Genomic DNA, 22,773 nt, shown 5'->3' with positions numbered 1-22,773 from the left:
AATTTCTCATGGCTTAGTATTCCATGAGAAAGTTAGAATGCTAACTGTTCAACAATACCTTCAAAAACAAATTATGACAGCCACGACTCTGCATATGTAAATAGCAAATCATGTGATATCAAATCTCAAGGTTCTTCATTATTGTAGATACTCCTAAATTCAAGGCTTAGCCTTAGATGGGCAAGACTTCTATTGTTCAGTCCTAAAAAGAGTAAAAATTGTGTCTATGTAAGAAATTAAAGAAACATATTGGGTATGTCCATATAAGAGAAGTTCTAACTCCCCTCTACACATCATAGTGAGGCTATACTTGTTTCCAGTTTTCAGGGCTCCCTCCTTCCAAAGATCAATAGGGATGAGAGGAACCTGGGAAGGATCCGACAGAGGATTGGAGCCAAAGCAACTGAAAGGAGAGGCTAAAGGAGCTTGGGGTGTTTGCACAAGCAGCAGCTGTGAGGCATGCTGAAAACATCCTACAACAAAAAGGATGTTACAAAGAAGGCAGAACCAAACTTTTCTGACAGTGCCCAACAGTACATCAGGAGGTGAAGGTTATACAGTGAGCCTTGGGAGGCTTGGTATGGATAATAGGAAGAACTTCTTCACAAGGAGAGTAGCCTATCACGGGAAGGTGCTGCCTAGAGATGCTGTAGAAGCACCACCCTTGGAGCTTGAAGACTCAAACAAAGCTACAGTTGACCCGATCTAATACCATCAGCAGAGCTCATAAGCTTACAAAGCCAGTTCTCATCACATACTCCATTTCAGAAGTTAATGAGGGAAAACAGCCTGTTTACTCTAGAAACACATCAATGAGCTGATGGGATCATGGAATCCATGGATGATGGTATACAGGCTCTGGCAAAAGCTACAGACCAGGGGAAACGTAACACAATACTCAGCTTCACTCAACTCAGTTAATCTTAGTCGTATGTGTACATTTGTATTTATTATTCATAATTTACATTCTCATTTACATACCTTACTGCATAAGATACAAGTACTGCAGATATGATTTCTAAAAATGCTCACTGGATTGCTCACCTTAGCTCTCATTGAAACAAATGTTTAAACTACCATGATTTCAATGGGTGCAATTACATACTAAAACCATGATTTCAATGGGTGCAATTACATACTAAAACCGAATCACCACGGACCTAACTTCTGTTGAACATCTAGGAAGTCATCCTACAAGTCTAGACAGTTAACAGCATAATAACAGCCCAGTTACTTACAGCTTCCGACTTCCTTATACTGTGCCACATATTATAGGGCTTGCTTGTGTAGCGTTGTTGCAGTAAAGCTTTCTCATCAAGAGCTGTAAGATGATCATTATGTCCATCTTCAAGCTGTGTACCCTAAACAAAAATAAATTATTTTCATAAATCAAATTTAATTAATTTTAAGAAAAACAAAATAACCCCCCCCCATTTTCCTCAAATAATTTAAAAATTTTTCTTTCTTTCTTATTTAACTGTCTACTTCTTCCACTTAATGCTAATTAGAAAAAGTAAAGAATTTTTTTAAGCCTAGCTTTCTACAGAAACTGAACTTAAAAATCTCACTCTCTAGTCCTTCCTTATATCTTTTGAATACTTGCCATCTTTCAACCATATTGAAATAAAATTTTTAAAATCAAAAGAATACTTTGTTTCTACAAGCTTTGTGAAAAATCAGCAGCACATCTGAGAACACAGACTGTTAGTACCTCTCAGAAAAAGATAAGAGCTCATCTTTTTCTGTTCTGCTCAAGAACAGCCAAGAGAAAGTGGCGAATTTGCCATTACGCATATAGCTCAAAGTTCACCATTGCAGAGATGCTGCTTTTTGACCAGCAATCAAAATACAGTTAAATACAGTCTGGACAGGGAAAAGCCAAAGCATACTGCTCAAGTGGATCTAACAGACTTGTAGATCCATGTATTTCCTACATGAAGGATATGAAGAAAACCAACAAAGGAGACTGTTTACAGAAGTCAAGAAGGGGGGAACATGGGAAAGAAATCAAGAGTAGGTTTTGTTAGCTATGCTCCTCTAGGAGCAGCTTCTTTTCAGAGAAGAAAAGTTATTACAAGTTCCACTAATCAGATAAAATAGTAAGTATCTTCAAATCTAAAAAGGCTTTGATTAATTTAGTCAGGTAGCAACAATAGCTAATAGAAAATTGTTCTGCTAGACATTATATTGAAGTCTGCCATAAGAACTGATGCGCATGGCTTCTAGTGCTTAGCAAGTATCTTTCTGGAACCCAAAAATCACCAGAATAAGTCAGTCCTGCTTTTTCTGTCCCAGTATACACTTGCCACCTACTTCTTCAGTTTCAGATTAACTTGGCTGTTCCTGTAAATACTCCTCTGATAGGCTCGCAGTACAGCATATAAAGGAGTTACTGATTGGAAAACAGATGAAATGACTGTGTCAAATACGTACCTAAGAGCGGAATCATTAAAAAAAAAAAGTAAAAAAAAAAGTAATGCTACAACTAATTCCCCAAAATAGCAACTGCCACCAAACATAAAACTAAACAAAATAACAGAACTAGTTTTTTCAATCAACTCTTTTGCTCACTTTCTATCTGTATATAGAAAGTTTATCTATAGGTTCTTGCAGGTTCTCCAAGTTTTATCTGAACACTTGAAGTGTGGCTGTAAGACTTTCTCTTTTCATTCTACTGAACATTAAGTAAGTAAAATCAGTAAACTCATTGTTATTCATCACAAACTTTTTTCTCTGAAAAGCAATGAGCACAGTATGTTCCCTCAACATCTGCATACTTAACTTGTCATTAGGATTCTTAAATGGTCAGCAGTGTCTAGCATTCAACCAGTCCCCACAGCTGTTGCTTACTTTTGTTTCCTGTTCCCTTACACCTACAATGATGTATCTCGCTCTGTGCAACCACCCTTCCCCACTATCTCTTCCAGAACAAGAGGAAAGTTGACTTTTCACCTCTTTGTTTTCCAGTTTCTCTCCACTGGTCTTCCCTTGTTTGCATCTTAGTATTAATTTAAAAACACAGCAGAAACCTGGCAGAATGAATATGGCTTACAGTAACCTGCACTGGATTTTACACAACATCAAAGCATATGTACAGATATCTCTCATTATTTTAACCCCATATTCTTCTCCATTTTCTACGTTAAGAGTTCTCTATGGTACAGATTACATCTTTCACTTCTTTTTTAAGTCCTATATACAGTCATAATTCAATAAATCATTAAGATACTTCTATATTTAAAAATATTTTAAAATTTAAAAAATATATTTAAAAAATAAAAAAAAAGCTTGAATGCATTTCTTTGTCTGAAAACATTTTATCAAAATCTTCCCACTGTCTTTCATCATCTTAGGCTGCAAACTCTTCCCTATCAATCACGCTATCTTCATGCTCAGGCTAGAGGTGCACTATGAGGGCAAATGCCACATTTCTTACTAGAGAACACAAGCACACTTAGATTCTCACAAGCAGCTCAGTTTCTCTCTCTGGAACAACTGAAACAAGCTTCCTATATTTTATTTCCTACTCCACAATAGATGCTGAAATTAGAGGTTTTTATCTCTTTACAATAAGAACATGGAAGAAATTAATTACACACGGGCGCAAACCTCTCCAAATTTTGTAATGAAATGCCAACATAAATCTGTTATTTTAAAATGCAATTACTTCTTTGCCAGCTACCTTAATTGAAGCTTCTGGACACAGGAGGTGGTCTTTTTTCTTTTCTGCAATTCTCCGAGAATACTGCTTATATTCTTGCTTCATATCTGCTTCATACTGACAACACTTTAGTTGGTATCTGTCTGTTGGCAATACAGACAGATATTTTCTGGTATTGTCTTCTGCTCCAAAACAGAATTCTAAACCCACGAGTAATCAATATAAAAGCCTGTGGTTAACCTATTGCATGAGAACAGCATTTTTATAATTCCCATCCAGTGTAACTTCTGAAACTTTTTGACTGTGTGCTTCACATTAAGAAAAAAATGCAAATATAACTGCCTATTCAGGCTTAATTTTCATGGCATTCTTCATATTCTGCCATTTTTAAATTTAAAAAGTACACAGCCAAATGGTTTTACATCACTTTTAAAGAGAGAAGGCAAGATTTAGTGGTTCTGTCCTATAACATGACGTTACAGATCACTAAAATGGGAATTCTGACACTTGATTTTGCATGGCTGAAAATGAGCTGATGGATTTTTTTCAGTCAGAAGACCTAATACTCTCGGATGGCAGACGAGTACTAGTACTGGGACTTCCTTCCCTAGAACACCAGCTGAAATGGCTAAGTACTTTCATAACTTTACGCCCATTTCAGTGCTCAACACAACAGAGGCTGGATCAGTAGAAGCAGCGCCAATGACAGAAGGCCAAGACTCCATTCTTCTTTCTCTTCTTGAATAACTAACACCTTCAATGTTTAATATTCCTTCAATGCCAACAAAACTAAGACAGCCTTATCTAGCACCTCTGCTTGATACACCTCATCTTGCAACAGCAGTGTAACAGTCCTAGAAAACCATTTCTCAAAATCTCTAGAGATGTATCTTCTCGAAAGAGCAGCTTTCTCTTTCAAAAGAGGATCCACATCCCTTCACTGGTTAATTCCTGAATGGTAAGACTATATTTAAATTATTCTTACATAAATGACCTATTTGGGGAAGATTTACTTACATAGTCTGCTGTTGAAGAAGCTGGAATATATCTTGCTAAAGGAATGCTCAGTCAGGGCCCCAGAAGCAAGCAATGCAGAAATAAAGGCCGCTCAGAGGAACACATTAAAATATTTTAGAACTGCTTGAAAATCTTCTCCACAGGAAAGGGAAGCGGGGGGAAAGTCAGGCAAAAAGAGAGAGAGAGGGAGGGAGAGCAAGAGGGTAAGTGAACGGAAGATTTTCCTGCATATTCAGCACTTCAGCATTTAAGACATAATGAAGGCAGAAAGGAAGCAACAAGAGATAAAGGAAAGCAGAGAAGAAAGGGAGAAAGACCCTGAGAAACAGAGAAAGTCATACAACCTTCCATTAGCCTTCCTGCAGCTAGACAGTATTATATGTATGAACTTTATGTTTTAAAAAAATGGTAAAGCACGTAGTGAAATTATAGGCATCCAGACCTCAAAAGAGTACAGCAACTCAAGTATGTCTGCACTGCACGTTTATAATGCAATACACAGGAAAACCACCCATCCGTACTTAAATGCTTACAATTACATCTTCAGACACACAAAAATACCTATGCTGGGCACACAGATATTCTGAGAAACAGCGTGTTCCTAGCTCATTATTAAAAAACAAAATAAAACACAAAAACCCAACACTTAACCATTTCAGGTTTTATTTAAATGCAATGGGTTTTTTTCAAGTTGAGAAACCATTTGGTTATCTAGGGAAACAAAGAAAATGATGAACTTGGCAGATTCACCTTGAGCTTCAGCCAACTTGGAGTCCTGCCCTACAAGTCGCCATATTATTCATTTCAAGGGGCATAGGTTACGTGCAAATTAATATTTGTTTTTCCATCTAGCTACACCTCTGTTTTAAATGCATTCATTGAAATATTTCTTAGGTTTACGTAAGTTAAATATTTTTGAAATATTAGATTTTTAAACACTATATTTTCCAATTTTTCCAAAAAGGGATAACATTGATAAGTTAGGATATTTCCTGCACCCTAATCAAATAAAAACATACTACTAGTAGTAAGATTTTTACCATTGTTATATATGGTGCGCGATTATGACAGAAAATAATCATGTAGGTTGCATTCTTCCTAAATTACTTAAAAGTTCTGGATATCTATTCTCTTGAATATATAGGGACTACAAACAGAAGATTACTGTTTGCAGTAGTTCGGTATTTTCCCTTTAATTCTCACATTTGAAACACTCAGAATACTAAACGGAATGACAGCAGATTAAGAATAGTCTCCAATAAGCTAGTTTCTATCACACAAAAGAAATTAAAACATACACTATATGGTCTGAAAATGCAGTAAGTACTCTACTACTGAATTGCTGATTTTGTCAGTGTATATTTTACAGCTACTTTACCTCTATTTTGTTCTGACAAGATTTTCTAGACATCTGTTTAAACTGAAGGAAAAAGAGAAGTTAAACATGTATCATGATCAAATAAAAACCTGTCACATTTAAAAATGAACAAATTTAATTCAGCTATAAGAGTTCAAAGGAAAACTTTTCCTGCATTCAGGAAAATGTAATAACTGAGTAATTAAATTAATTCCTAAAATTTTTATAGGGGATATGGATCCTGAACACTGCTGTACTGTACTATAAACCAGAATCTAAGCATCTGGACTACTGATTTTCCTTATAAAGTACTTAAGATTAGTGGTGATTAAGTTTCTTAGTCATCTAGGGAAAAAAAAATGTTGATGTGTGATCAGGAAATTTAAACAATAAAGGTGGTTTGACAAATTGAACAGAATTCCAAAGCTAATGTCACAATTCTGTTTTAAAGACAAAGAGACTTAAGAAAAACCCTACAAAATGGCTGCACGTAACTCTAAAAGTTTTCTTTTCACCAAAAGTAACTGTTCCTCCACAGAAAGAGTATTTACTGTTTGTAAACTTGGGTTTCGTCTTCAATCATACACTTACTGACTACTATCAATCTTATCTTTATTGGTTTTGTAAGTTCCAGTTTGTTTAGAAAGATAAACCAAAGTTACATTCCACTTCAAAAGTATTACATTTTTCAGTTGCTTTGATGAGTTGTTAATAAAGCTAGCTATTAATACATCTCTTCAAAAATGAGTACAGTGAAAAGACTGAGTATCAACCAACAAAGAAGAGCTAAGGCATGTCAGAAAATAGGATTTTTGAAATATTGTAGAGGTTTCTCAGTAAAAAGTACTTTGCCAAAAACATTTTGGACCAATAGCACTCAGAGATACGAGTTTAACCAAAAGAAAAAAACAGAACATGTATAAGAAAACTAAGTGTGCTTTTCTAAGTTACTGCTAAAGGGGCATATTTTAAAGGTATTTGTTGCGACAGACTGACCTGCTGAGCCTGACAATGATGTGCATATGGCATTTGTAATGATGTTCTCCAATCTGAAGATGACTCTAGAGAGCATGCATGAGGATAACTTCCACTGTATGGTGTGTAAGAGTCCCCATCCTAAAATTACGGGGAAGGGGGGGAGAGAGGAGACAAGCAATTGTGGTTTTTTTATATTTAGAGTGATATTTTTATAAACTCCTACAACACATGAGTTCTAAAAACTATTCAAGATAGAATTAATTTATAATTACCTCTTCATCAGAATCTCCCAGTCTCCTTAGATCTAGGCATGGCACCCTGCAGGAAGTTAAAACAGTTTTAATAGCAGTACTTTATCTTGTTTTTCAATTACAGTAAAAGCAAGCTGCCTATTAGTCATTATTATTATTATTAGCGCCCTCACAAAAATTTCCCTGCTACGAACAGTTTCACTACAACTGGAGATGGCCTACTTATCCAACCCCTACTAGTTCCTCTTGCTTCAGCTCAGGAACTGGCCACCGAGTTTGTCCTCCTCCCCAGTTGCAAAGTACCCTGGTAGCTGAAAAGGGATTCTGCAAAGCCCTTCTTCTCTTCCAGCACAGCAATCTTCTCCCCTTCACACCCCTGCTGCTTCTGCAACAAGATCATAAATCAGGGATTCCGCATTCCTGCCTTCCACAGCAGGTCTGTGTCAACATCCCTCTATAATCAGTCAATAAATAGGCAATGGAAAAGCAAGAGCTCCTCGGGATAAAAAACCTCTGAACTTTTTGTAAGAGATTAACACAGTGGAAGCTAGCTATACTTCAGTATTTTATTCTGCTTAAAGAGATATAAACATCTCCAACTTACCAAAGCATGTCTGTACCTTCTGCCTTTATTCCAGGTATACTCTGGAGCACCATGAATAAATATTTTTTTCTATTTTACCACTAAGACTTTTCAAACAGCCCTATTATAACAAGATTACTTCACAGAGTAAGAGAGCTCCTTAATTTCCAGTCTTTTTCCATTAAAGAACAACTGACAGTACACAGAAATTGACATGAACAATCCCAGGCAATGGTCACACATACTTGTAAAATAATGTAGAAAGATACATTGGATCTAAGGCATTTAAGTAAACAAAAAAATAATTAAGCTATCAAACATGGTCCTTAAAATATCAGATGTTGCTTATCTGTCAAAGTCACTGTAAAGTTTTAAATTTTACAAGCACTGTACAAAATTTCCCCTTGCTTGTAAAAACCCTTCACAACAGTTTCCCTGTAACTTTTACTGTAATACCTGCAAAGAAGGCCAATGGTTTAAAAATGTTTTCTCCTTTTGCAGACCACTGTATTAAAAATATTCAAGAAAGACTAGGTATAAATATAAAAGCTCCGAGTACAATTCTACTGTCAAGCTCAACCAAATGTATATCAACTTAATTCCAATGTAAATAATGCATCAAATATTCTACTCTAAATATAAATCATACAAAACAAACCTATGACAACAAATTTCATGGAACACGAGTTGCATATCAATACAAATGGAAATGCATTGTGTTAATAATGCACAATTAAAGAAACTGATGAAAAATAGAAGCAGACTTACTCTGGTGGGCGAGGTCCATGAGTAGCCCATGTATCTGGTCTCCAGCCCTACAAAAAAATGACACATTATTATATACCTATGGGGATTGGGACCACAATACATAGTTCTCTTTCAGCTTCCCCTGAAATATTTAAAAACAATGCTTCTGAGTATCTGTCCAATATACTTGACTCAGATGCTACTAACAAAAGGACAAAACAAAAACTTTTCATTGAAAGTTGATTCTTGCAAATCATGTCATTACAGAAAGATTTCCAGCGATTAAGAATCAAGGCAGTATCTACATCGGCTATTAATAATGCATTAAAAATAATCCATGTTCCTGAGGCTCTGTGCAATCACTGCTCACAAGGTTTTAGGTCACATTATCCTTGTTGGTTAGGAACCTACCCCTCAGCCAACCCTTAAACCAAAACCGCAACACTGACAGCCAGCTGGCTCACAAGGAGCTAGCTCAGAAAAGAAGCCCTGATACTTGGTGTAATTGTATCATCTCAGCTTTAATATAGCAGCACATGATGATGACTAGAAGGCAGCTTCTGTACTCACACTGTTTATATTGCATGGTTGTGTCCCACACAGATCTCCAAACTCAATTGAGCAAGAAGAACATGGCAAGAAGCAAAGACTCGAGCCAAAGCTTCATCTACCCCACAATGGCTTTCTGAAAAGAGCCAACACCAAATCCCTAGGGAAATCTGACTGGGGCAAGCACACAGTAACAATTCCCCCAACTCCCCAACTAGGGCCTCCCAATCTAGGGGAAGACAAAAAAAAAAAAAAAAAAAATGGTTCGGGGATGTTGTGAACCAGGGCCAGCATCTTTTTTTTTCCCCACACACACACTCCTCAAGCTTAGAGATCTCAGCATCACAGTCTGAACTGAGCAGACATCCTATTTCCAGCAGTGCCCTAACACCTTTCACAGTTTGAAAGCAGTCACAAAACTGTAACTCCTTTCTTGCGACACCCCTCTGTAGCCTGCTCCTGAAAAAGTTCACAGTTCAGCAACACTACCCTCTAACGCCTTCAAAAATGGGTATTCATGTTTAAAACAATAGTTTCTCTCCGGTAAGGGCACACATAATGAACAGCACCACCTTGTGGTCAAATATGTAAAAACCCGTTAAGAAACCTAACACAATTCAGGCTTACTCTCAAAACTAAACGCCATGCATTAAATCGCAAGTACATAATTTTTGCGTAACATTTCAAATAGTGATAAGATAACGAGCATACCACATTCTAGATGTTGAAGTCTTAATGTAATTCCTTTTTCAGAAGTCATCGGATTGGGAATAAAGCAAACAAAAATCATCCTGAATGTCCTCATTTATTGGGTGAAGCACATAGTTTCAACCTGATTTTAATCTAAGATTTATTTTTGTAAGCCACCAAGGATCACATGGACTAGGCAGTATGAATTTGGAAACTGAGGGGTACGTGAATTGGTGAAGAAAAGGGATGAAAGATTAGAGAAAAATGGGCTTTTCTTTTAAAACCTACACTAAATGCCCCAATTGTTCTTGTACACAGGTATTTCCTTATCAAGAGACTGGTTAAAAGGAAGCATTGTAACATCGATGTGATATCATTTACAAAATGTCCTTTTTGATTCCAAATCAAACAAAAAAGGAAAACTGCAACTTGGCAGCCAAAGTCCAAGAATTCCTAATGGGGTCATTCAACAAAAAAGGAAGTTAAATGGGTACTTGGGGGACGAGGGAAGATTACCAATTAACTTTACTTCATAAAGTACACAGTATCTGTGAGGAAAATCAACTGTTATTAACAATATTAATATCTACCTCAGCTATAATAAAAACAATGGCCCTCAGAATCCAAGATCATACTTGTAGCGACCAGGCTTTCAAAAGTTAGCCTGAAAAGTTTCTGCTACAGTGATCTTGTGAGGGTTGCACACCTACATTATCTCAATATGTAGACTACTAGGAACACCTGGGAAACGAAATTCCCCTTCATGCTGAATGCAGAGCAACAAGATTGATTTTACAAACCAACCAGAAATCATGTCTTTTGAAATTATGTTTTGGGGGTTGCTTTATTGCTGTCTTGCAAAACAGAAACATAGACACACTTGTTACCTGTTTTACCCACAGCCTGAAACAGCACATCATACAGGTTCGAAGCCTCTGTTGCTCTTAATTGCAAGCACTAGTTCATTCCAAAGTTCTCCACATCCCAGTTAAGTACCCAGAATATCAGTTAAGGCAGCTGCTTTTATTGAAAATTCTCACCTTCATCTGAGAAGCTGTCATACTAAACTATCACTTTCTGACAAAAATAAGTTCTCTAAAAGTTTTGTTCTCTACAGAAGGAATTATAACCTCAAACTAAGAACCTCCTGAAGTAAAATTGAAATGTTTGTTAAAATGTCAAAGTAAGGAAGGAAAACAACCACAAGCCTTCTGTTAACATACCTGACATTTCTTCCCCCTTGATGACAGCTGAGCCTGCCTTCTAGGGGATGCAGTGACTCCTTTAACTTCCAAATCCATGCAAATTCAATGACAGCATTCAGAATAAACTGGAAGAGAAAAGGCTACTGAGAAAATCACGCATTTTCCATACAAGTACTCTGCAAAAAAAACCATTATTGCATTAGGGCATGTCTATCACCAATAATTAGGGTATTGACTTCAGCAAGCTATGACGTGTTACTGGCTTCCCTTCTTCACCACCTCTTAATTTCAGTCTTTCCTTACTAATGCTTAACCAGATTCCCGTTCAAATTTACATCTTTGCCTCAAGTTTAACTCCCTCTCTCTCTTAATGCTTCTCAGTGCCTTCTCATAGCAGTATTACTAAGTTGCCATCCCTTGACAACACCAAACCTTTTTTACTCTTCACTTAGAGCTGCCGCCTGGCTCGCAGTTGCACCATGCCCTGGGATCAGGTATCTTCAGGAACACGAAAGGGCCCTCCTGGTGCACAGCCAGCCTCTGAAGGCTCCAGGGCAACATTTTACCAGTACGCTACTCTCCGGCTCTGCTGCCTTCCCCTTCCACCCTGCCAGTTTTGAACCCAAAGCCTAGCATTTCATTCCCAGAAGTCAGACACTCCACCTTCAAACCACCATCCACAAAAGCTGAACGCATTTCTACCCACCGCGCCGGTTTTAACTCCCAAGTACCCTCTCCCTTACCAAGCAGAATCGCAGCCGAGGCCCGGGTGGCCGCCAGCCGTGTCCCCTTCTCAGGGCGTCACACGAGGCGCCCCTGTCCCCGCACCCCCTCAAGGCTCTCTCTTATGAAGCGCAGCACTCTCCCAGCCGAAGGCAGAGGGGGAAGAGAGCATCGTTGTATTTAACGGTTAACATGCCGAAATAACTTTACCACAAACAACACTGTTAAGAGGCAAAATAAACATTCTGGGCTCAGGCAGCTCCACGGAAACGATAGGTTTTCCCGGGAGCGCACTGGGGCAGGGCCCGAGGCCCTGGCAGCGCGGGGCAGGGCAGGCGCCGGAGGGGTCTCCCCGGGGGAGGTCTCACCGCGAGCGGTCTCACCGCCGGGCCGGTCTCACCGCCGGGCCGCGCAGGGCCGCCGGGAAGGGCCCACCCCTACGCGTCCCCATAGTAACCGCTCCCACCGCCCGCCCCCCGCGCCTGCGCCCCGCGGTACCGCCCCGCCCTCCGCCTGCCGGCGGGCCGCCGCCGGGGGGACCTTGCCGGGTACAGCAGCGCGGAGGGGCCAGCCCGAGCCGCGAGGTTCGCAGGTTCCCGTCTCGACTGCGAGGGGGAGCGACCTGCCCACCGCTCCTGAGGAAACGCCCTGCCCGCGGTGCGGCTGCGCCCCCCCGGCCTGCCAGCCGTGCCCCGGCCGCCGGCGCCGTGCGGGCCCCGCAGCCGCCCGCGGGGACAGCGGGGCACCTGGGCGCTGCGCTGGTCCGCGGCCTCAACACGCTGGGGCGGCTGAAATCAGGGACTTCAAAACGGCAGCAAAAGGGCTCACGGGGAATGCTTGTAGCGCTGGGCCAGGAGCACGGAAATACTTACCCCGAGGTCGCTTTTGTGGACCAAGGCAGCACCAGCACGCAAAGACTGCGGGAGGCGAGAGGCACCGCGCGGTGACCGCACGCGGCCCAGCTGCCCCCCGCCCCCGTGCTGGCGCGCCCGCGCAGCGGAGCCTGTAAGGTGAACTGAAACTAACTTACATTAGACTTACCAGTTAGCTAGGAGGTCATGCAGTTAGGGCTTTTTTCAACGGTTCCAGTCAGTTACTTCTAAAAAATAATCGGTGTCCCAGTACCGGTTCTGGTCAGTCTGGGGGAAGAATCTGTCACCTCTTGAGAAACCCCGGTTCTTGGGTCAATCAGTTTCCCAAAGCTAGGCAAAACCTCACTTACTGCGAAACTACCAATACACTGATGCCAAGGGTGTATTTATGCATGCTGCTACTGCTCAGCCTGCGAGATCTCTTTTCAGAACCAAAGACATGCCCTGTTTCTACACAAGAACCAACAATTCCACTCCAGACACGGTAACAGGTTTGGTCCCTTTAACTACAGTACATTTCCTCCATAAAAACAAACCCACGTGTTATTTTCCTGTAAGAATGAAGATGACAAAGAGTTCAGACATTATAACTGGCCTACTTAAAAGCAAAAATTAAATAAAACAGGAAATTTAACAGCATTTTACTGTCAGATCTACCTCTACTGTAATTTCTGTCATTAAAGGGTGCCAGTTCCATTGGCATGTGCATTAAGTGAACAAAAATTTAGTAGAAAATAAAGGTATGGACAAAAAGTGATTCTGGAAAAGGACAATAATGCTCTCCTCAACACTGACCCAAAAAAGCCACTCTCAAGTTGGTGTAATGTTTCAAAAAAAAAAAAACCTCCAAGGCCCTGGGTTCGTGAATGATACATAGCAATACGGCTGTCAATACCAATGTTGGAAAGCGTGTTACCATGAATCAAAAGGCCAGATGCTATTTTGTTAAAATAAATATGAAAAAGGATATACTACTAATCGGTATCAATCAATTTTTAGGCAGCTGCTGAGTGTAACCAGTGGCAGGCAATGAAAGAAATTAAGTGATTCAGTGTAATGCATTAAGGTTTAAACTAGCATACAAAACTATACATCATTCTTGAGGAGATGGCAAACTCAGACATTATAGTTTTTCAAAATACTATCTGTGGTTAAATTCCTCTCTCTAAATAAAGAAACCTGACTATGAATGCATCTCTAAGACTTAACCCATATTGCTTGTAATTCCCTAGAGAAAAATCTTCCACAAATTCATCAGTGCATGCTCTTTAATGAACTCAAGGAAGGTAAAGTTCAAGTGGCACCATGCTTACTAATTACATTTATCAAACTTTTATAGTCTCAATTACAATATATTCTAATATTTCAGTGAAGCATCAGATATAGTTATAGTGCATCATATACAGAGTACAGAAATATTTTTATAGGAAAAAAATAAATAGGAAAAAATATGTAAACATCCTGAGTAAAATTCTGCTGCCACTGAAGTTACTGAACCATCATAAATAGGAGCACAGGCAGTATCACACCCCTCTTTATAAAGCATACAGCAGTGCACATAATTTCATTCAAAACAGTTTAAAGTGCATAAAACATTATAAAAAAAATAATTCATAAACTTTTGAAAGTTTTACATATGCAGTTTTCATTCATGTCTATTACGTCTCCTCAATCCCATCTCTTCCGATTCAACAGCATCTTTGTTCATAATTTCTTGCTCATCTTCTATCACATCTGGCTCAAACTGATGTACTTCACGTTCATCACTTAATTCATGCTCTTCTATTTTGTAATCACTATCAACATCTTCAAGCAAATCATTACTGTCATCTCTGTCATCCATTTCTTTCTCTTGAGAATGTTCAGCAAATGACTGAATGAGATCTTCAAGTTTCTCATTACAAATGTGGCTGAAATCTTATAATTCACACAAAAAAAATATTAAAATTAACATTTAAATTACCAGAAAGGCTCCAAATTTTAGGGTCAGTTCAGAAGTAGAATATTTATTGTTTTCTCTCTTTCATTAAGACTCAACTAATGCAAAATTCCCCGAATTTCTAGTGAACCATTCTTAACATTTAAGATCTTTCTTGGACTACTATGCACCTCTTCGAAGTCTCCAGTTGAAACTAATATACATATTGCTGTTTATTATGCCATGCAAGCATTACCCACAGCCTCAGAACTCCCCACCTGGGAATCCTCAGACTAAAGTTAGTCCAATACTAACAGACTGCTTAGGAAGTCACATTCAAGAAGCCCATTTTAACAAAGCAGAATGTGACTGTGTGGTCTATCCCAGTTCAACGTCTTTCAGAACTTAATTCTATAAAAAAAAAAAAAAAAAAAAAAGACCTATCAAAATTCTAAAATTAGATACACCTCAAACAGGAAGAATGGTAGTCCACCAGAATGAAATTAATTCCACACACATTACCTAAGATGCGAGAGCTGAACATTATTATAGTAAGACCTGTTTATATTTTTTTTAAATATAAACTATTTAGTTATCTGTCCTGCAGGAAATCAAAGTACCTTTCATCTTGTTTTCAGATTTATCCAATCCACTTTCTTTCATCAGGCGTCTAATTGATTGGAGCTGTGTCATTATTTCATCTTTCTGCTCACAAGCTAAAGCATTAACACTAGGAGAAAAAGACAGATGTCAACAGCTGAAAGATTACCTTGAAAGTGAGCGCTTGACAATAATGCACGAGACTGCAGTTATTTCCTTCCGTGGAGAGATACCATAGTTAAGTTAGTAACACATTTAGGCCAAGCTTTTCTTTGAGAACTGTCTCTTGAGAAGTGCGGAGCCCATCACATACACCTGCTGAATAATCTAGTCACTGAATTCTAACAGTGGAGCCCCAACAGCCAAAGCTGAGTAATGACTACTAAAAGAAAAAATTATCCAAAGTAATTTTATTTTTAGTACAACAATACCTAATACAGAACTTCACAGTTTAGAGGCTTTTCTCATTTTTTTCAATTATGTTTACTCTCACTCCTCCCCATTGCTACTAGAAATTTGTTAGGCAAATTGGTCAGTGAACTTGCTACTTAATAGTTTCAGTACACATTAAGTTCAGAAGTACACTAAAGGAACAATCCTGAAATTCTGTATGTTTTAAACTAGGCTTCATGAAGGACCTCAGTCTACAAAAATGGACTGCATGGATATTTTTATTTCTAGTAGGTGAGTAAGGCCCTAGCTTCTTAAGAAAAGAACTTTAAAACTACAAGGAGGTTATATTACTTACTGCCTCGTTACACTACAACAGGGAAGTTTTATTTCCCTGAAGCACACACAATCACTTAATAGGTTAATTTCAAAACACAAAAATAAGCAGCTATACCTTGATAACTAGTTTTGTCTTTAATCATATCAAAAGAAACTTTCTACTATGATCTAATTCCCACAATGCCTTTCAAATGCTACTGAGCTTAAGTATTCAGTATTAGCCTCCTTGACCAATATTCAAGTTTAACTTGTTAAGTCACAGTAATGTGATGGCAAGTCTCAGCTTTTGCACTTATGTTTGGTAAACAAGAGACAGGAGGTGTCTATTGAAAAGATTACAAATTGCAAAGAGGTTATCTGCAAAAAGCTACAGAAACAGTAACTGAAGAAGGTTCCTAAACACTGTTCCTTACCTATATATAAGGAACACTTTAAGAACTCTATTTTTAGAGAACTTAATTTTAAAGAAAAACAATACTGAGATGTTTTATGACCACTCACCAGTTTGACAGTGGATCCAACTGAGTCAATAAAGAATTTAACATTTTCTCTGTCTGTGCTAGATGCTGCTCCAGTTCTAAAAGCTGATGCTCTAAAAAAAAAAAAAAAAAAACCCAAAGAGAAAGGAAATAAAAACCAGAAGGAGGCACAGGGAGGAACAGAGAAGGGGAGAAGGCAGGCAGGAAAGACAGAACATTGTAAAAAAAAAATTAAAAGAAGTATTTACAATACCAAAAGAGTATTAAAGTTTTGGTTGGACAGATTCAGAAACAGGAAGGTTTTTTCCTCCATAATTCTAGAGTATGAAAAGGGAGTGGTAAGGATAAGAACAGAAGCCTTACTATGTGTGACCAGACACCGTTCTCGTCCAATAACCTCACTCCAACAGTGTCCACACAGATCACACCTTGGTAGACACTGAGCAAGAACGTGGCTCTTACCTTTTCAGCCTCAAAAACTATGCAGTTCCAAGACTTCTTGAGCTATAAGTAGCATATTTATATTTAATATACTGTCATGAATTTGCCCAGTCACACCTCACAAATATATTCAACACTTAATGCACTAAAGCTGAGAGGAATAACTCCTCCTAAAATACTATGAAACTTCAAAGAAAGAGTGCAACAAGGAAGGATGGTGAGTAGGCAACATATCAAATCATTGCTGAACCTGATTACAGATCTGGTGTGCAGAGACACCAAAAGAGGCTGCTAACTAGTTGTTTAACTAACTAAAAATGTGTCTACACAAGGGGCAAAAAAAGTATGAAAAACAGCTTAACTCTAATGTGCCATAACTCTTTATTCAAAAGGAAAGCCCACTTCTTGGCACATGCAGAACAGACTGAATTAGACAGTACTTTGTATCATGAAGAAAAAGACATTATCATTCATTCTGTCTCTTCTATAAATATTTAATGGTTTTGACAAGTCTCAAATTTGGCCTAGAAATTTAACAGTCTCTATAATCATTTATCCACCCTGTTCCACTATCAATACAGTTCAATTCTAAAGCAGATCATTATGTCCTTTTTAAATATCCTATTAGGCTAAAGATTATTATATCCTATTTAAACATCCTATTCTACTGAAGAAAACTAAACATGTCTTAAGTGAGAGAAACATCAGACATTAAAAGGCAGAGTATCACACTGTATTACTACAGCTGTTTAAAAGAATTATTACCATCCAGAGTTTTCAAACAAACTTCTAAATGTTTCAAACACACAGAATAACAAGGTAGGGTATTTTGTAGGTTCTTACATTACACGCTCTCATCCAGCTGGACTGCATCAATGAAAATGTAGGTTTCTTCCAGCAGGAAATACACATTTTTGGTGAACATATGCACTCTGAATGGACATCTATCTTACCTGTTTCCTTTGCCTTGTCTTCTGTACTTTTTTCCTTTTTGGAAAGGCTTTCTTCATGTGACTTCATCTTTAATAAATACAATTGTGTTAAAATACTTCACCACTATTTGCGTATTAAAAATAAAAATGCATTTAGACATTTACTGAAAGTAAACAGCAACCACAAAAATGCACTCCATTAATTTAACATTTTCTCCTGCCATGCCTTCTTCCTATCTTAAACTAATACTTCTGATCTTAAGCAATGACCATATGACTGATAAAAGCTGTAAAAAGTTTTTTTAAAAAAAAAGTGGTTGCTGTTTCAACTCCAGTTTTCAGAATTTAATGCGAAGAACCTTCTAGGTTATTGGATCCAGTCTCCTACCATTACCTAGGAGGTAAAACTTCTTTCTTAAAGTAATAAAGATGCTATTATAAAAATATTTACATTTCAATCCCACAAGCGCAAGTGTAAAGAGTTACAACACCCGAAATACTGGTTTTATGATGTTTAAATCCTATTTACAACCTAATTAAATTTATTTTTAAAACCAAACTGTTCAGCCTCTATGTTCATTTTGCTAAGCTGTGGTATTTTTCCTCACATATAGATGATATGAAACTGACTACGAATATGAAGATGCTGTTTCCAGTCCTGTTTGGGTTTAAGGTGTTTTTTTTCCCTGAAGGCAAGCAAAAATATTCCAGCTGCACTATCAGCATTGTTAAGTGTTGTAATATCTCTTGCTATAAATAATACATATCAAGACTGATTTAAAAAAAAAACCCAAACCCAACTGGTTATGTGTCCTCCTTTTTTAAATTACTAATGGCTGAAGAGGTATCACATTTCATGGATAAAAGTCTACGTTGCAGCTGCATGACTAAATGAACAGTCCAAATAAAAAGTTGAGTATACTCACTACTCTAACTAATTGCTTATCTAAGACTATTATCCTGCAGGAATCATCCACCTCCTTTCCATATTCAGTCTCATTCTGAAGAACAAAAATAAGTGAAATATTGATGAGACTAAGTTACAGCCTCAGGTAACAGCACTGTTCAGGTTCTCAGATTCTTACTTGAGGGTGGGGGTGGGGGTGGTTGGGGGGGGGGGGTGAGTATAAGATTCTTAGACACTTCCTTAAGTGTCCAAAAAAGGGTTATGTCAGAAGCCTTCATAAGGAAGAATCAGATATACTGAAATTTTAACTTTGGAGCTCACACTCAAAGTCAAATCAGGCAAAAAATGGCTTTTGGAAAACCACATACTTGGGCTCAGAATTGGGGTGGGGCACAAAAAAACCCAAAACAAAACCCAGTTACATTTCCTTCTAATTTCCATAATATAATCATTTTCATGTGGCTTACCTTAAGAAATTTGTATGCTGCAAACACTCCCACTCCAAGAGCATACAATGGCATGAGGGTGAATACTAACTCTCTGCCGTTTCCTCTTGTTCTCTCACTCTTGATCTCTTTCTCCATTGCATTTCTCATCTGCTGAATACTCTGGTAAGTGTTACTGTCAGACTGTTCTGGATTCAGGTGAACTTGATGAACTGTCCGAGGGCTACCTTAAAGAATTACATGGAGAGAAGGAAGCCAAAGTAAGAAAGGAAATTAAGACTGCAATTAGTTTCACAACTGGAATTAAATTGTTTTTTTCTTGTGTGATCATCTTTGTTCATCACTCTTATAAGATGGTGTGGGCAGCCCTGCCTCCAAATAAAGTTTTTAAAAAAATAAAATTAAAAATCACCCTTTCATGAATTGAACGCAAAGTTAAATCTAGGTAGCAAAGACTCTCAAACCAAGTTTCTATGTTTTCTTAAGATACAAGTTTCAAGCTTCTTCCTTTGCAGCAACATTGGCAAACCCACAGCAAACTACAGAAAGGTAGATGTAACAAGAAACATCATGAATCTTGAAATTAAAGCATACTCAGAGAAATTATTGATAATGCTGAGAACAGTTACACATTAATATTTTTCCTGTGTAACGAAGAAAGGAGTTAAGTACAAACTGAATTGTCTAGACCTGGAAAAAAAGTTTTTGTTGAAATACGCATGCTGTGTTGCTGCTTTCACTATTTTGACAGTAAATTCCGTGTTACATGCATTTCCCACAGGCTTAGAAGTGCTGTAACTCTGCAAATCAAGTATTTAGCAGGAAAAGATTACACACAATAGCAAGAGATGCAACCTTGGAAGTCTGAAGCATTTTCGCATGCAATTTGCCAGCCAGTGTCATTGCTTGACTTGGATTATTTGGTAGTTAAATCTGGGGTTCATGGGACATGCAGATGAGGAACAGTGCTAACAGCTGAAGTATGCATATGCTTGCAGAGACAGACAGGGTGACTGGGGGGTTGTGAAGTTTCACACTGATGTCTCGCAACTGACTGACTACACTTAATACTTAAAAAACCCTTTGAACATTTAGTTCGTCATAATTTATCAGAATGAGTATGGGTAAAACAAGATTCACATTCTATAGAAGACCATTATGCAAATCACTCCTTATCAATTAATACTGAAACACTGACATTTCAAGAATTTACTGTAATGTAAGTGTGCAAGAGACAGCCACCATCAGGTAAAGAAAAAAATTAACCTATGTTACAACCCCTAGTGAAACAAATGCTTGGCTACAACTTCTTCCAAATACAAGAGAAAAAGGAATCTAATTCTACTAACCTAAGCTGATACTTTGTGATAAGAGATCTCGAACAGTGTTTTAGAATTGTCCAACATGAGTTAGCCAAAAAAGTTTTCCGGACTTCTAGGGATGACTTCAGACTCTGACTGTAGCAACGTTTACTATCAGCTCTGCTGCCAAATTGTGCCAGACATAACTGCAAGTTCTTCCATGTGTAACTGACCAGTTCACAACATGCACATTTGAGCAGGCCTTTCACCTCTATGCTTACTCACTGGAACTCAAAACAGAACTGGACAGTTACATAAAAAATTGAACGTCCTACCTGATACAACCAGAACTCAGGCTATCTTAATCATTTAACGCAAGTTCAGGCTGACATTCTCCTTTCAACACAAGCAGGTTTAGACTTAATAAAAGTGCACTAGCTAGTCTAACTAATCACACCTTATCTTACATACAGTTTTCCTCCTTTCAGAATGCTTCCCACTGATTACTAGTTTTAAGTTTGCACTCACTGTTCTTTCCTTACTTGTAGTTCTATTTGTTTTTAATGGTAATGAGAAGACTTACTAAAACACCTAATATCACAGATGAAAAAATTCCCACAAGTCATACAAGTAAGAATGTGATCAAAGGAACCACCACCTTCCTGGCACCGAGGAGGAATGCTGAATCCGAATGGAGTCCAGTGTCCTGCACCAAGTTTATCCCACAGAGGAAACTGAAAAGATACTGGCCAAAGAGGAGAACAGCATGTAAATTTGCCTGAAACTTATTTTACGCAGTGCTGGGCCAATATACCAGTAGAATCAGAGGCATCTGAAGTGCTGCTTTTTTTAAGGTCTGGTTTTAAAGGAATTTGATCTACAGGGAATGATAGCTACCACATAAATTAAAAGTAATCAAGCAAAACAGACTAGCAGCTGGGAAGAACACGGTAGCAACTCAAGCCTCACTTTGTCTGCCTCCCAGGGAAAAGCACAGGCAGAACTTGAAGGATTACAGCAACTCTCTCTCTCTCTCTCGGTTTACAATGCCTTGGAAGGCATCATCAATGAATCACAGAGCTACATCAAGAATACACGCATTCTGTTATCTTCCAAAACTGAAGTGGACCTTTGGACCTTGAGCTAAACCCTCAGCTGAGGTATGCTGACACAGCTTAACATACATGTATACCACTCAAGCCTTAACAAGCAGTAAGCTCTCTAACCCATTCAGCGGTATCTTTTCCAAGCAAGCATGCTGCATTTTTTCAAAAAGGCTGCCTGAGAAATCTCATACGATCCCGTGCCATTGTTTACTAACAGTAGCGCCGGGCTTCCCTACTGTAACTCCAGCATGCGCAGTGAGCTTTCTCCTCCGACACCTCTCGGCTCCTCATCCCTGCAGAGGTTCACAGTACCTAACCGTGCCCCTGCAGGCATTATTCGTTACACTGCCCCGGTAAGGTACGCTTCCAACACCAGGGGCTCAACCTGTATTTAGAAATTATTTTCTTAAGACAACACAGACAAAAATCATAACAGTAAAGAACAAAAAAAAAGCGTAAAATAAACGGGCTGAGGGGATGGATGGCTACGGGAGGCGGTGGGCGCCGGCCCGGAGCCGTGTGCCGAGGCCCCCCCGTCACGGGCCGCGTTCCGCCGCCGCCGCCGGTGGGAGGCGAGCCCGTGCCCGGCCCTTCCCGTGCCCGGGGGCTCCCCCCGAGCCGGCCCCGAGCACGGAACCCCGACCGCAGCGCGGGCTCGGGCACCGCCACGGCTCCTACCTCTGCGGTGCTGACGGAGATCGTAATGGCCGGGGCCGGCCTTGGCGCCCCGCGGAGTGCGGCCGGCTCGCCCGCCTCCTCCCGCCCCGAACATCCTGGGCATGACGACGAAGACGCAGAGCACCAGCACCACCGAGACCAGCACCTGCTGCGGCGCCGACAGCACCATGGCCCTGCCGCCCAACCGCCGTCCTGCGCCAAGGAGCGGCGCCCAGCGCGGCTGCCGAGCCCCGCCCGCCCGCACAGCGCCGCCCGGCGGCTGCGCCGCTCCCCCGCCCGGCGGGCCGAGCCCCGGCCGGGAAGGTTCTGGAAGGGCCACGGGGTGGGCGGCGGCGGCCCCTCATGCGAGGCCCCGGGCCGCGGCCCTGGCCGTGTCGGTGCTGGGGGCTGCAGCTGGGCCGCCCCTGCCTTGCCAGGCACCGTGGGCATGACCCTGGCCGAGCACGGCGTGTGCCTGCAGCAGCCTCGCACCAGAGGCCAGCCAGCCCGCTGGGGACAGGCCTGGAGCTGCGTGGGTGGCGCCAGGGCCCTGCCAGAGGCATGGGGCAGTTGGCCAGGGGTCTTTTGGTAGTCCCTGGGTGAGGCGGACAGGGTGGCATCACT

The 22,773-nt window shown here is 39.8% G+C and overlaps 2 protein-coding genes across 9 annotated transcripts in view; both read right to left on the bottom strand.

The window, feature by feature from the left end:
• CAPS2 (calcyphosine 2) overlaps positions 1–12,719 on the bottom strand; it is a 33,385-nt gene extending 20,666 nt beyond the window's left edge. For 2 of the 8 annotated variants that reach the window (XM_037390151.1, XM_037390155.1), the window contains exons 1-7: positions 11,782–12,122; positions 11,057–11,163; positions 8,616–8,662; positions 7,286–7,331; positions 7,032–7,151; positions 6,057–6,098; positions 1,239–1,361 (exon numbers count right to left, since the gene is read on the bottom strand). In XM_037390151.1, the coding sequence (XP_037246048.1) occupies positions 1,239–1,361; positions 6,057–6,098; positions 7,032–7,151; positions 7,286–7,331; positions 8,616–8,662; positions 11,057–11,134 (456 nt within the window). In that variant the 5' untranslated portion in view covers positions 11,135–11,163; positions 11,782–12,122. The other 6 variants (XM_037390152.1, XM_037390153.1, XM_037390154.1 and 3 more) reach the window with 6 other exon arrangements.
• A 1,164-nt stretch (positions 12,720–13,883) lies between these two features.
• CCDC107 (coiled-coil domain containing 107) lies at positions 13,884–22,418 on the bottom strand. Its single transcript, XM_037390065.1, has 6 exons — positions 22,171–22,418; positions 19,107–19,312; positions 17,754–17,820; positions 16,382–16,472; positions 15,172–15,281; positions 13,884–14,550 (listed from the first exon to the last, which is right to left on the bottom strand). The coding sequence occupies exons 1-6, from the start codon at positions 22,337–22,339 to the stop codon at positions 14,279–14,281; spliced, it is 915 nt and encodes a 304-aa protein (XP_037245962.1). The 5' UTR covers positions 22,340–22,418; the 3' UTR covers positions 13,884–14,278.
• Positions 22,419–22,773: the final 355 nt, after the last annotated feature.

The sequence above is a fragment of the Falco rusticolus genome, chromosome 5 (genome assembly GCF_015220075.1).
Source record: "Falco rusticolus isolate bFalRus1 chromosome 5, bFalRus1.pri, whole genome shotgun sequence".
In the NCBI taxonomy this organism is placed as follows: domain Eukaryota; kingdom Metazoa; phylum Chordata; class Aves; order Falconiformes; family Falconidae; genus Falco; species Falco rusticolus.
Note: the sequence above shows the minus strand (reverse complement) of the source record. Positions and strands in the feature narration are given on the sequence as shown.